The sequence below is a fragment of the Sardina pilchardus genome, chromosome 10 (assembly GCF_963854185.1).
Source record: "Sardina pilchardus chromosome 10, fSarPil1.1, whole genome shotgun sequence".
NCBI lineage: Eukaryota > Metazoa > Chordata > Actinopteri > Clupeiformes > Clupeidae > Sardina > Sardina pilchardus.
In genome coordinates this window covers 12,455,576-12,471,354 of record NC_085003.1, presented here as the reverse complement: position 1 = coordinate 12,471,354, position 15,779 = coordinate 12,455,576, and the positions used below count along the sequence as shown (strand labels likewise).

Sequence of the window (15,779 nt, the reverse complement as noted above, 5' to 3'; positions counted from 1 at the left end):
CTGACCATAGACCTGTATGTACTCAGAATGCTGAAATTACAGGAACTTAACTGGGGATATTTGGGTATGTTTACACATGCAATCCATTTCAATGCGTATGGGAGAGTAATATTTATTATGTGTTTATCTGCGTGTGCGTGTGTGTCTGCGTGCGTGTCTGCGTGCGTGCGTGCGTGTGTGTGTGTGTGTGTGTGTGTGTGTGTGTGTGTGTGTGTGTGTGCGTGTGTGCGTGTGTGCGTGCGTGTGTGTGTGTGTGTGTGTGCGCGCGCGTGTGTGCGTGCTTGCGTATGTGTGTGTGTGTGTGTGTGTGTCTGTCTGTGTGTGACGTGTGAGAGTTATCTCCGCCCAGACCCCTGTGACGTTTCAATGAGAATGTCGCCAGTTCAGCTCAGTTCTAGACATGGCTGCGCTGAGGCAGGAGCATCGGTATGGACTCTCCTGTGGAAAAAATAACAAAAACATTCCCAATAAGACTATTTATCACGTCAAACTAACCGACACTGCCATTAGAACATTGGAAGCCTACCAAAATCTCAAGGTAATGCTTTTACAATTTTTACGCGTAGAGCTTTCGCTGGTGGTAGTGATTGTTTTATATTAACGCTCGAGGATGATCTTTAAAAAGTGTGGCACAATTGAGTGAAAAAAAGTTGCGACAACTTCAGAAAGTGTACACAATGTGCATGTTAGTATTGATGACTGGAAATGTATTTGGTCGACATTAAAAGGCTGAAGTAGAGCAGTTGGCGACATGAGTCTCTTTACTCATCTTTACTCATGATGGCAAGTCCCTCATAAGAATGGAACACCAAACCCCTCTGTTTTATGACTTCTTAGAAATAAAACACATTACTATGTTCTAGCATTTGATCAAGCAATTTACATAGTCTTGTAAGTCAAACTGTTCTGTTCAATGGACATTCGGTTTTAGGTTTAGGCTACTGAATTCTAGCCCACATCTAACTTTACGCTCTCTGATAGCTTGGCATATATGTTTTGAGAATGTACGGATAATATAAACGAGGACATTCTTATATTTTACTTATTGGCAAAATTGAGGTGTTAAGCCTATCAGCTACCTTTTTATTGTCGCATCGACTTGTGCAAATCATGGTAAAGGGATCATACGGTCTGAGAGGGGCTCAAGGTTTGATTGAAGCCTTAATGCAATCCCGTGAATGTATTTTACAGCCATGTATTCTTTCTTAGTAGTCTATACAACGTGAAGTGACAAAAACCTGCAGTAGGCTTATCGAAATAGAACGTGTAGACTAGTTTGAATTGATCGTTTATCAGAGCAACTCATTATTTGATCTGAAATAGTCCGCGTATGTCGTAAGCCACACGTTGATATTCACTTGAATGAAACTACTATTCATGACAGGTTGACCAAACCAAAACGGTGATTTCATTGCCTGCCATAGGTTATTACATAGGCTATAATTCCAGTGAATTAGGCTATATCATGGGTCGAGGAACTATAGGCTACTCTGTATAGTTTAATCTCAGTAGGCCTATACTGTAATTTCCCCTTTAACAACACAATTAGTTTGTTATTATGTAGCCTAAAGGGTAATGAAGACCATCGAGACAAGCCTGCGCAGCTGTGATTATTGCGTTTTGGCGGCGGGTCGGTTAAGTTCATCTACTTTTGCCAACTATAAAAATACTGCAAACCATAATCCCATTTGTCGGGAAATCCCAATACAATTTCAGATCGGCGTGATTTAATTTCAGTGTTCGGCTGCTGTCATGTAGGCTAGTTTGTTGTTGTGCTTTTTCCCTTGTAAATATTACGAAACTCTTCCCAACTCTATGCTCATTGGCTTGACATACTGTGTGATAAATGTGGCGTTTGATCCAATCAGTAAGTTAGCTATCGCAACTTCCTCTATTGTGTTACTGATAGCCTTACAAGTGACAGTAGCCCAGCCTCCTGAAGGTGTTGCATATTTGCACATATTGTAAACTTAATTAAACGTCTTGTGGAAATTGACACACCTTAGATGAGAATTTCTTCGGAGGGGCTATTTTTTTTTCAAAATGAATGAATATGCTCCCAGGCTAAAAGCATATGTAGGCTAATCAAATGCGGTTGTCCATGGATAGGCTACTCCATTAACTGTCTGTAAGCCATGTAGTCAACTCCAGGCTTGTTCTCACTTAACCTCTGTGAAGCTTTTAGTCTTTTAGCTCACTGAATAGAAACATAGTGAAAACCCATGTTTATCCTGTAATCCTACTAAATGAAAACAAACGACCTTTCTCTTAATAAGGCATAAGAGCTTCACAGAGAAAAGACTAATTGGAAGAGAAACAGAGCCTCTTCCTGAGACATCTATAATAGATAAACTAAACAAGACTGTGGACTATGGTTACAACTGTAACCTGTAGATATTGTCACATACCTTTTGATTCTACACTGTAGGTTGGTAGCCAGACAATGACAGTTTTATAGGCCTATAGATAGGCTATATGCATACGTGCACTTATATTCATATACATATATTTCAAATAACTCATTGACATTGTTTATTAATTTGTTCTGTGTAAATTAAATTATTAACAGCTTTAAGATGTGCTAATCTGGAGAATGCGGTTCTGTGTAGACTGCTTGTTTAGAGCTGATTTGGCCAATAGCGTTCTTCAACAGAGTCCTCAGAGGACACTCAATTCTGCTTTTAACTACACCATCCTTTCTCTTTCTGATGAGAAATCAACAGGAAAAAAAGAGATCAGGCATTAGGACGCTGAAAGCTTTTTTGAGAGTGATGAGGCATTTCCCTTGACAGTCTTCCAGTCTCTCCTTCTACCTCCCATCCCCCAATTTAAAGACACACACACACACACACACACACACACACACACACACACACACACACACACACACAGAGAGAGACACACACACACACACACACACACACACACACTTAACACACATTTGATTGACTTAAGTAAGGTTTCTGAAGTGCAAGATGTATTATTAATAAGATGCATTCCACAGGAGATTAGCAGAGAAACACAGCCTTGATCTGTGGAGTCCAGTGGCACATGTGCATACAGAAGAGGCCAGTGAGAACTAGTGTTTCTCTCAGTCCGGTCCTGCGCACATTACCAGCACACGCACCTCAGCCCAGGCCAGAAATGTGAAACTGCCGTTGCTCTGAGACACGACTAATAGGCAGGCATGGTTTTCACTGCAGGTTCAGGGTAAATAAATACTGGTTGTGGTCATTCTGGCCTCCCATGGGCAAACGAATGGCATAAAGCTGTAATTATCATGGAGGATGGGCCAAAAGGGAAAACTTCCACGCACTAGCCCGTGTCTTTATCTCGCATTTCATAATGTTCATAACGTTATATGTGTTCATTACTTAATGTCTTTGTTCTGCCATGTGTTCAGCAATGAAATCAGTTACTCTGTTTAGGAATCAATATTGCTTCTCACCTGTGCAGTCTAGGCCTGTGGTAATGATGAACTGTGTTTCTGTATTCTCTTTCTGTCTCCAGGGATCCTTACCAAATCAGCCAGCAATTTGCTTCAAGGGGAACCAGGGGGTAAGATGAATGTGTTTTTGCTCATCCCTTCCAGACATAGGGCTCTAGAGATGAAATGCTTTAATTAGTCATGATTGTTGAGCCATACATGCACTCGGGAAAGATTTTGAGCTGTGCCGTTTCAATTTTTCATGATGTCTTAAATCACACGGCTAAATAGGGGTGACAGTTGCATCAAGTGACACCACCCTTAAGGATTGCAGTTTGGGTTTGAGACATATTTACTACAAGAGTGGATCAGCATGGCAGTGCATTGCCTATTTGAAATAAGCAAGCAGTGTGGCTGTCATCAACAGGCCGTCCATTACGCTTGCGTTTTTCCTTTGTGATTTTCCTTTCCGTTTAATTTTTCATGTTTCTAAGCACACAATAAGATTGACGTGATGTTTGACTTTTGGCTGGAGGATACTGGACACTACTGGCCTGTCCATATAACTAGGTAGTATGAGTTAAGAAAGAGAGAGAGGGTGGTGATGGTGGGGGGGGGGGAGAAAACATTCCTCTGAGACGACTGCAGAGAAAGATGCCTGTGTCTAAACGGATTAGCAGGTTCAGCTGTAGCCTCCTCGCTGTCACTGCCAGCTAGCCTAGCGTACATTTAACACATAATTGGGCCTGTCTAAAAGGAGCCGGTCTAATCCCCAGCAAGAGCCGATTGCATTGAGGAAAGTGACTTTGCTCTGTACACAAACGCCGGACTGTGCGCTGGGGGCACGGGCCCTGGGAGCCTCCGAGTGGTACTCTATACCCCCAGGCTGCTAGCCAGGTTACTGGGTCAGCCCGGCAACTGGGAAGGCTTTGTTTCCGCGGAGGGGTGGAGGGTGGGGGGAGCCGGTGAACCCCAGGGAGCCCAGAGCCTCCGTGCCTGTTGTCTCTGTGCAGACATGAAAGACCTGCGACAAGGAGGGGGGTAGCCATAAGAACGTTCCTTCTCATTCTCTCTTTTTCTCTCTCTCTTGCGCTCTCCCTCTCTGTCTCTCTCTCTCTCTCTCTCTCCTCTCACACCACACACACACACACACACTCCCACACACCACACACACACACACACACACACACACACACACACACACACACACACACACACACACCCACACACCACACACACACACACACACACACACACACACACACACACACACACACACACACACACACACACACACACACACACTCACATACACTGCTTACAGATACAAAACAATAGCATCATTGCCAAAGTAATTTCATGTACTGAGACACTTCATGCAACAATGTCAAACATTTGGCTACAGAGATACCTGTGGTCAAGTTCCAATCTTGTATATATATTTGCAATGAAAATGTTCCAATTTTCCGATTGAGATTTGTGTGATTATATCTCTGTTTGGTGCATTGGATATTCAAATTGGATGTGGCGAATATGTGCGTCAGCTTCCCCCTCCTCTGACAATGGGCTGCTGCCTTAATGAGGTATGTGAGCCGTTACAGGAGGGGGTCAGATTAAGCTGTTACTGTGAGGGAGGGGGTGGGGAGTGTATGTGTGTGTGTGTGTGTGTGTGTGTGTGTGTGTGTGTGTGTGTGTGTGTGTGTGTGTGTGTATGTGTATGTGTGTGTGTGTCTGTCTGTGTGTTTGATGGGGGGATGTACGTTAGAGACTTCAATAGTGACTGTAGAAGTGGCTGCTTTCTCCATCTTTGGTTAAAGTGTGTGTCACCATTCCAGCATTCTGGAGATGATACAATAGAAGCAGCGCACATGCCAAACGCAGTCTCTGGTTTCTCTGTCTAGCTGCGGAACGTCAGAAGCTGACAGTGTTGTTAACCGTACACAAGCAGTTGGTGATCTGGAAGGAGGGTCGATTGGATGACGCTAACTCCAGACTAGCTATTAGAAATGCAAATTCAAACAGACAAAATAATCTCATATGCTGAGTATTAATAGCAAAGTGGTTGTATGTATCGTGAAATTTCTATTGAAATGTTCACAGGGATGTCTCTGTTTGTCCCAGGAACTTGCCACTAACATGGGGCTCAAGTATTTCCAGCATTGAAATTGAAATGTGATTTATGGGTGCTTTGGGAACTTATCATTAGGGAACAGGTCACTTTATAAGTAGGCACTAGAAGCTTCCCTTGAGGAAGGAAGAAATTGAGCTTTCACACATCGTTGTAGCTTAAAAATACATTGTCAGGCTAGTGTTTCGATCTACCAAGCAGGGACTGATAACAGAATGATTTTCATTTTGTCGTGCTGAGCAAAAACATTAGTTTTTTGTTCCTGTCCCAGTGTTCTTTTTTAAAAAAAGACATCACCTTTACAAATTGATTTATGGCCTGTGGCTTTTCTTCCTAAGCACATCAGATATCAAGGCTAACTTGAAATGTGCTTGCGTTAAGCCCTATACTAGGCTGACCTACAGTATGTGTGGTGCAATCAACTACATAAAGGTCCTATGGATATTTTCCTAGTGTCTCTGTTCACACTTCACACAAAGTTTCGGTAATCTAGGCTACATACTTGGAGAGGTAGCTGTGTTGCATTTGAAAAAACTTTTTCAAATCAACTAGTCGGTCTAGCCTATTATATATACTGATTCGTAAAATTCAGGGCTAAGGGGAACACTGTGTGAGGGTAGGTGACTTTAAAAGCCTATGGACTTTTGAATAATATTGAAAGAATGGTTAATCAGAACAGTAAATACCGTTACTAACCAGTATCTAATCTTGAAAATAGAGTTCTCACTCTGGAACAAGTGAAATGTTGTTCCCGTTTTCAGTTACATTCGTCCAAAAATTGTGTTCGTTTCCGGTTTTCGTTTTCATTCTTTGAACCATTTCTAATCCCTGCTACCAAGGATTTTAAATGTCCTGAAGGCACTATGCAGTGGAAAAAGGGGCTTGGAATATCCTAACCTGATCCTAACCATGGTGTAATGTTCTATTGACCGTTGTAAAAATGGTTGTTACAAACAAATAAAGGCAAAATTGGTTGGCCATATTAGCAGAATTGGAGCCAGGGCCTGCGAGTAAATGAAATAAATCTCATTTTAACCAAAGGAGATGCACTAAACAGACACTGTCCATTGTTTTTTGCAGTCATTTGAGAAGAGTGTGGTGTAGCTATTGAAGTCTTAACTCAGGAAAGCAGGTCTCTCACATTAAATCAAATGGAAGGTCTGAGAGGTGGTGATTAATCGTCTACTGTGGTGAGAGAGGAGTTATGTCGTAATACCGTCTAGGGATAGAGGGAAGAAAATACAGAAAATTAAGAAAAAGGATGATGCAACTATAGAGAAACAAAAGTGTATAAAACAGAAGCAGGGTATGCAAAAAAACATTCCTTTCATATGGAATGGGTAAGGAAAAAAAAGAGCTCTAGGTCCTGGAGGTTTTATGGAATTTGGATTGCTTTGAAATGCTCACCAGGGATTGGGGACTGTATCCAGTTTTAGTTGGGGTGTTCAGAGGCTGGAATTTCACATGTTGGTGCCCATTTTCTTTTGGTGCTGGCAAAGCTGTCTGTTTTACTGGAAACACTTGCCCTGAGGCCCTAATTATCCCTGGTGCACTTCTCCAGACATCTGCTTTTCAGAAGCCATCAACAAAGCAATTTTTCACTCCTATTTGACCAGCCAGTGAAGGTTTAGGACTAACTGAGTTTAGAGAGCTGAAGATGTTTGGAAAAAAAATCATTTCTGATATTGGTTCCCAGATCTTCTTCTGCCATTTGACGTTGTACAGTTTGTTGGATGCTTGGAGATAATGTGTTGTGACACAGCGAAGAACTACATTGTCTTTGTGATGCATCCCACAGTCCGATTAATATTGTCATGTAATATTAGCCAGGGCTTCTTCGGTTTCTTCCTGTTCATCCGGTAAATGAAGAGTTTCCTGTCTGGTTCCCAGAACTTCCTCTCCTTTTCCTCTCCTTTAAAGAAATCACGGGCGGGGGGGAGCAACTAAACAAAAGGGTGAACATGATCAAAAGCATCAAGCCACTTCTAACTCAGTGCTGATTGAGAACGCACCACACTCTCAACAATGCACAATACCCTGGCAGTGGCTGAGGGACAACTCAGAAAGCTTTAGTATTCATTTGAACCAAACTGTATGAACTGTCGTGAGATGCTCTGTTGGTACCAAATTATGGTTGGGTATAGTTGATCAGAGACATGACTTCTTTTTTTCCGTTTTTTTTTTTTGGGGGGGGGCGGGAGTGTTTTGGTGTTCTGGAAGTATTTATTGATTTCAGTGAGGGTGGCTTTGCAGTGGGAGGTAGAGTAGGGAGCATTCCTCTCAAAGATGTTCTCACATCTCCCCCCCTCTCTTTCCCCACATTTCCCTGTCTCTCACTATTTGTTGTCTGCCTGCTTGTTGTCTCTCTGTCCCACAGCTCTCACCTGCCTCTGTGCTCTTCTCATTAATGTGCCATCTAACCTCGTGGCTCTGCTCAGTCCCTGGGAGTCACCAGACCACTCAACTCACGTGTGCTTGCTTCAGACTCTGCCTGCCATGGCCTCACACTGTCACCATTGAGCTGAGCAAACGTGTGTGTGTGTGTGTGTGTGTGTGTGTGTGTGTGTGTGTGTGTGTGTGTGTGTGTGTGTGTGTGTGTGTGTGTGTGTGTCTGTATATGCATTCATGTATGTGCTCATCTCATCTCTGTCTTGTGTGTGTGTGTGTGTGGGCCTTTGCATTAGTGTGCATGTGTCCCCCCACTCCTTGTGTGTGTGTGTATGTGTGTGTGTGTGTGGCATTTCCTTCTAAAAGCTAATTAAAATAACAATAAGAGGAATGTGGTTGGAGAGCAGCCTGTCCCCAGTAGCACTGCTGAGGGAGATGTGGGGGGAGAGAAGAGAGAGAAGAGAGAGAAGAGGGGGGGCGGTGGGGGGGTAGTCTGTCCCACGTGTGTCTGAAAGGGCACACGCCGCTCTATTCATCCAGATGTGTCAAGCTCGGCAAAAGCCACCGAATGCCTGCCCCTCTCTTCAGGGCCTCGCTGGCTTGGTTGGCAAAGCACTTCGCCCACTGAGGGTCAGCCATCCCAATCCGAGTGTAGGCAGCCCCGCAGCACGTAATGAGACTTGGCCTATATTTAGGAACGTCTTTTTTTGGTACAGCACAATTTGGCTGTGTCAAAAGTTCATTTTCCTTTCACTCGCTTCAGTGACACACATTGTGGTGTGTGTGTATGTGTGTGTGAGAGTTAGCGGGAGTATTATGCACACTTCAGGCAATTTACCGTAGCTGATGGGCCCTGTGCGTTTGAAGTTATTGACAAGATATTGTGTTTCTGACCTTATCAAATGAAAACAGGAAGAGATGGTAGAACATCAGAGAGATTTTAATCCTTTCATGCTTTGGAGAGACCCCGTGTTTGTACTTAGCTCTGGCCTGCTTGGCAGGACTTCTGAGAATGAGTGGTAGCATATGTTTTCAGGATGTCTTCGCGACCTGCCAGTGTGTGAGTCTGACTGTCAGTTAAAAATGTTATAAATCCCTCAAGTTTCGTACGGTACGCGCAAGGTTTAATATTTCATATAACATTTTCCCATTGTTGTCGTTAGCAGAATGTTATCACAGAGCCTCATTTGTTGGTTACCATGGAGTTACAATATAATGAGGATTTAGCGTTCTAAGAAGTAACCCTTTAATCTTTCGCATCTTTTTAATGTCTCTGAAAATCCCTCTGCTTGTTTGTTCGCCAAAGGCAAGCTGTTGTGTGCGTCTGATGTTTTTTGAGGGAATTTAGTGGCAAGCGTTCAGTTGTCCTTGTCTGTGTGATGCCTGTCCTCTCTTCACCTCTCATCCTGTCCGTTTGAAACGTATATCCTCACTCGCTGAGCCAGGAAGCCTCCGGTAAATAAACAAGGCCCGGGAACCGAAGTGTTCCGTGACGCCGTGTGTTTAACTGTGGTGATGTGTCAGTCCTTAAGAGGATACTGCAGATGAAAGTATCGGAGCAGGTCTATTAGTGTACACATGGTGTTACATGAGCTCACAGTGTATGTTTGAATGGGTGTTTTTGAATGTTTGGATTCTTAGATGATTATTATGGACATGTTTGTGTTTACTTGAAAGCCTGCTTGGCTGTCTTTGTGAGTGTTTGTTCGAGCGGGGCTTATCTGTCTGTGTGACTCTGTGCCGTAATCGTTCCTTGTTTTGAACCTTTCTCGGAAGCCACCGGGCATGTTAGTGAAGGCTGGCTGAATTTAGATTCAGAAAAATAAAAAATAAGCTCAAAAATTAAATCTTGAAGTGAGAGAGTGATCCTGAGTTGATTTCCATCATGTTTAGAGGCTTAGGTTATGTCTTAAAGGCTTGCGTGTGGAAAACAAACGCATATGCTTCATAATCAGACCAGCAGTAGCAAATGAATCCGAAGCTTTATCGTGCTCCATACTGCAGTGTTTAAATGATCAGACACCCCCATGTTAAGGGGTCGTGGAATTCCCTCATCCCCCGTCACTATAGTAACTGATGGGGAGGAGGAAGAGGAGGAGGTAGCTTCTGTTTTTTTTTCTGTCTGAATGAAGGAAAAAGAGGAGAGAGAAAGAAAGAAAGAAAGAAAGACAAAGCTGTCGGTGGGCTTGCCTTTTTCTTCTTCTTCTTCTTCTTCTTCTTCTTGTTCTTCTCCTTCTCCTTCCCCTTCTCCCTCTTCTTCTTCTTTTCTTCCTCCCCCCATCTAGTTGTTGTGGAGGGGAGGGGAGGGGGGGGGGGGGCATTTGAAAGGATAGCCAAGCCATGGTCACCCAGCGTGTGCTGCGCTTGACAGATCAACCCCCAGGTGCTGGGAAGAGGCAGATTTTGCTTGGCATCCAAGGCGATACCTTAGGGGATGGAGCAGTCCCGACAATACCCCACCCCCAGTTCCACGCTTGCCAAACCTCTCTTCCACCCCACCCCCATACCGCTGCAGACCCCCCCTCCCCTTACCCACCACTGGCCAACCCCCACAAGTGTAACTGACTTCCAGAACAGGAGCTAGCTTCAAATCTCTCTCTCTCTCTCTCTCTCTCTCTCTCTCTCTTTCTCTCCTTATTCTTTGAAGAGAAATGACAGAAGAGAGAAATATGAAACAGGCAAAGAAGGGAGCTGAATTGCCTGGGTTGCACTCTCCAGTTACGAGCCACAGAAGAGTCCTCAATCACACGTTAACACAATACACGCGGCGTCGTGGAGCTCATCAGCTGGGAGACAGGGCTTCCTCCGCTGCTCCCCGTCACTGAATTATCATCTATTGTTTGCGTTTGTCCTTGTAATCATGTGTTCCCTCATAATGCCACTTGTTAGCCACATCCTTCTATTTTCTTTCTTTCTCTCTCTCTCTCTCTCTCTTTTTCATTCTCTGACCTGCAGCCAAAATGTCACTGTTGGTGGGTGGTAGCTATGGAGAGGAATGCTGGCTTGCTTGCTCACATTTTCTGCTGTTTCTATTCCCCTTGCTCCAGATGATCGCACTGGAGACGGGAGGCAATTGTGAGCCCCATTTCTCGGGCGTATCCAACCAACCCCCCATCCTCTATCCCTCTTGCTTGAGTGGCTTAAAAGAGACAAAAAAAAAAAAAACCTTACAGAGAGAGGGGGACGGTAGTGGTGTCTGTTGGTGTCATGGGCCAGGACTGATTTGGGGAGGCGAGGATGCGCCCCCCCCCACCCCAACCCCCAACCCCACCCCTCCCTCCCTTCCTCCCTCCCTTCCTCCCTCCCTCCCTCCATCCCCTCCTTTCCCCAGGCCCCATGTCCTCGTCGTTCATGAATAAAACAGTTGCATCGTCGTGCCATCGCATGTGGCTCAGCAGATAGAACAAAAGGCAGACGTCTCCGGGAAACCGTGACTGAGACGCGCGGCGAGCGGCGTTCGGGGAACAATGGGCGAGAGTGGTGGCAGCGGAGGCACGGTCAGCGCCGGGCAGAACACAACGCTGGCCCTGGCAGGCCTCCTCCGATGGGTGTTTAGTCATAGTCCCTTTGACCGAAAATGTTAATTTCAGTAGCAATTTGGTCATAGCCTGTTACGGTTAAAGTCAGTCTAAATTTAGTGTGGGAGGGAGGGAGGGAGCGAGCGAGCGAGTGGGACTGGGCTGGAGAAAGCTTGGAACAGAGATGGATAGCAGCCAGGGCTGCCTATGAAGGTGGATGGGAGCGCAGGCAGTGAATTATAACACAGCAATTACGCCGCCACGCAATAGCAGCTCTCTATTTCAGCCTTGTCATTTTGGCCATGGCAACTCGCGTAATCAAAAATGAAAGGGCTATTTCTTCTTCGTTTCTCGCTGAAAAACAAGACATTTTCGACTTATTTTGGTCCTCCTCCTGACCTGTCTTGTCTCGAAACAGCTTCATTATAAAAAGACGCATGAATGTTTTGTGTACTGTGTGAAATCAAGCCTGGGCTGTTTACGGAGAATCTCTGGAAGGAATGGTTATATCAGGCCCCCTGAAAAAAAACATGGTCTCTTTGGTCCTCTGGTAGCATAGTCTCAGTTGAGACGGCTGAAAAACAGCACCTGAAATAATATGGCTTGAACTCCTCCTTTCCTAGCAGATGTGTGATTCACCACACAAAATGTTTAGAGTGTCCCTATTAAACACAATGTTTCTTTCTCTTTTTTCATCTGACATTTACCGGTAGCCTGATTCTAGAGTAAATTACATAACCTTATAAAAAAAAAGTACGAGCACTTTTAATGCGCTCTTGGCGAGTGAGGGTGAAGGTGGTGAGGATGTGTGTGTGTGTGTGTGTGTGTGTGTGTCGGGGGGTTACGGAGGGGTTGTTGGGAGATGTTTGGCGGCCACCACTGAGCATGCCCTTTGTCTCCTCTCCAACGGCAAAGCCCCCGCCAAGTTGTTCTGTTCCAGTCCGGTTCACACCTTACAACAGCCTGCAAGTATTTGACATCTCCAAACACACGCGCGCACACACACACATAGGCACAAAGATATACACACACACACACACACACACACACACACACACACGCAGGCCGGGGCGCAGCAGATGTGGCCGGAGCCAGAGCCACACAGGGAGTGATTGTATGTGACTGCGCACCCTCCGCGGGTCGAGGACTAATCCTGACAAGGTGCCGAGGATTGTCAATCCGATGCCATTTGGCAGCAGCGGCCTCTTGCTCCAGGCCCCAAACTTAGCCTACTGTGAGCACGCTCTCTGGGTCTTTGGGCTGACTTTGGTCTTCCTCTCCCTCTCTCTCTCTCTCTCTCTCGCTCTCTTATTCTCCCTCTCATGTGTGCTCATACCTCTTGCTCTATCAGCATGCTTTAGTCTTTCTCCTTTGGCAGGTTTGTTCTCCTTTTGTACGTTGATAGGTGGTTATAATGATACCATACTAAGCCTTAATGGAAGCCAACATGTTGAAACACGGCTTCAAGTGCCCTACTCACTTACAAACACACACACACACACACACACACACACACACATGCAAACTGCAAGATTGAATCAATACTGTCTTATATAATGTGTCATATATAATTTTACCAACCACCGTCGGAAGTGTTTCATTTTCGGAAAAGGAGAAAAAAGACCTATGTCACAGTCACATTAGTGTGGGGAAGGAAATCTGTATTTCACTTGGTGAGAATTCAAATTTGGTCTGGTAGAATGATACTGTTTAACTTGTTCCCTGAGAGGCGATTTGTCAAATGGCGTGGAAGCATTGTGTCAGTGTGGCCGGTCTCACCAGGGACCCCCCCCCCCCCCCCCCCCATTCCTTTCCTCTGTGTTCCTCTGTCCAGTTTACGTTGTGGCGCTGCCATGTTTTATGGGCCCTTAATCTCCTATTCCCATCCGATGGTGAAAAGCCACTGTTGGGATCCGGGAGCCTGGAGTCTGCACGGCTATATGTTCCCCCAGAGAGCGGAGCTGGGAACTAATGGGTTAAATGACATATGGTTATGAAGATGGAGAAGGAAGGCGTGTATAAAAGAGGTCGACCTCGCCACAGACTGACCTGAGTGACATTGATTAGAATTAGAATGTGAAGTGTGTATGGTTCCGGGGATGGGAAGGGGGGGGGGGGATGGGCGAATCACAAATGCGACACTTGGCCAGGGGGGCTATGGGGGTGGCAAGGGTGGTTGGAGATGGATGGGGGGTGGTGGTGATGTCTCTGTGTGTGTGTGGTGTGTGTGTGTGTGTGTGTGGGGGGGGGGCTTGGCCTGAGGCCTAGAAAGACCATGTTATGCCGGTGAGGTGGGAGCATTGTTTTAGTTTGTTTTTTTTTAGAGAGAGAGAAAGAGTGAGAGAGAGAGAGGAGGGGTTATGGATGGGGGTGGGGAAGAGTAGTGGTTAAGGACTGTAAATCCTCAGCTAAACTCTCGCCTGCGGACCACTGCGCTTTTGTTAATGAGCGCGGCCGTTTGAAACACAAATCACTGTCGACTGCGAAACTCTGTGCCGTGACCTAGTTCTGGAGCCCCTTTGAGTGACTTGTTGCTTGTAATTTTGGAAATGACAGCTACCACTTTGGACAGACCTCAGTGGCAGCGACGGCCGAGGAAAGTGTTGACTTGGGCTCACTTTATTTACCCTGATGCATTTTGAAGGGAGGAGGGCTGATGATGGGTCTCAATTAGACCTCCAAAAAGTGCTGTCGCAGCACCTCAGAGGGGGACAGAAGTAGGTCAGCAGAAGAGCGGTCAGTCTGGTGCCTGAAGAGTCCATAGGTTTTATTGGTTGCCGCCGTGCATGTTGTGCTTTGAGCAGTGATGGGGGTGGGTCAGGGCGCATGCTGTCGGGGGCCAGGGTGTGTGTGTGTGTGTGTGTGTGTGTGAGTGTGTGTGCGGACGGAGGGGGTAGGGAAGGGATAGGGTTGCGAGGCTGGAAGAGGAGCTGTTATTGGCTACACAGCACAGAGACTGCTTATGGCTGTGCTGCATGACTGGGCATTTGTGACAGCTAGAGTCCTGTTGGCCACATCTGCCCCGGGCAGTGTGCTCTCCGCCAGTGAGCCGGGAATCAATCAGCCGCCACAGAGAGCTGGAGAGGCAGCTCCAAGGCCCACCGACTCGCCTCGGTTTGTTGTAGTGGCCGTAATCATAGGGAAACATTACTGCGAGCGTGTGGCATCAGCCAAAGACTCAGCATACAGTTAGGGGACAAAAAGAAAACCATGACTACATATTGTTTGTGTTCTTGTTCAGTTAATATTAATAGATTAGATCTATAGATTAATAGATAGGGATGTCTGCCAAAATAGCCTTTCAACGCAGATATTTAATGATTCATGTTTATTTGTCTGTGGTTAGACCAGGGTATGACTTTAGGCTAATACCGAAGTATTCATAAATAATATTACTTAATTTAGCAGTAAACACATATCTCTTGTTTGACATTCACTGAAATTGTTTTTAAGGCAGACATTTACAGTAGATTGTCTTTTGTTTTTATGGTTTCAGTTTGTTTTGGTTGGCTGTAACCTTTTTTCCTCTAGTGGCCAAATGAAGTTAGATGTTAACAAGCTCACTGAAGAATCTGTCTGGCTCCTTTTCCACTGTGTACCCTCAGCAGACAAAGGCTCCAGTGAGACCGGAGTGGTACTGCCCTCAACAAGACCCATGAACCACACACACATGCGTCACACACACACGTGCACACACATGCGCGCGCACACACACATACACACACACACACACACACACACACACACACACACACACACACACACACACACACACAGACATACACACATACACACACACACACACAGGCTGAGGCCGAGGCCTATGCTCACGCTCTCGTAACCACTGCCTCAGTTGTTCCAACACAGACCTCTAAAAACAGTGAAAAAAGCGCCTCTGGCTCTCTCTGACACTCTGCTAAAAGGCTGGTGGAAAGATCACTTAGCCGCTGCTGCTGTTGTTCACTTGTGTCTGAATGCCTCTTGAAAAGCGTTTATTAAATTGACATTTATTTAGATGGCATGTAACAAGACAAATACGGAATCTAATTTGCGGCTTGCAATTACGCATAGAATTCTTCTTTCCAAACAAAAGGGGGAAAAAAAGAGAAACACAGCACGTTAGCATTGCTGAATTTAATTACCTTCCGAAATGATGCCAGCATAGAGAATAATAAGGCACATGGACACAGTCTTTTCCTATTGAATCTAGGACACTGCTTCTACAAAAACTGTCCATCAATTTCAGTTTCAGGCTATTGCTGAAGGATGGTTAGTTTTTTTCAGGACACAACAGTACCTGTTGCTTAACAAGCTTGTA

At 45.3% G+C, this 15,779-nt stretch overlaps 1 protein-coding gene across 1 annotated transcript in view; it reads left to right on the top strand.

Annotated features, from left to right (window-relative positions):
- Positions 1-400: 400 nt before the first annotated feature.
- Positions 401-15,779, top strand: part of LOC134093999 (RNA polymerase II elongation factor ELL) — a 33,113-nt gene continuing 17,734 nt past the window's right edge. Inside the window, exons 1-2 of the mRNA XM_062547351.1 lie at positions 401-538; positions 3,511-3,558. Coding sequence (XP_062403335.1) covers positions 401-538; positions 3,511-3,558 — 186 coding nt within the window. The remainder of the gene's footprint in view (positions 539-3,510; positions 3,559-15,779) is intronic.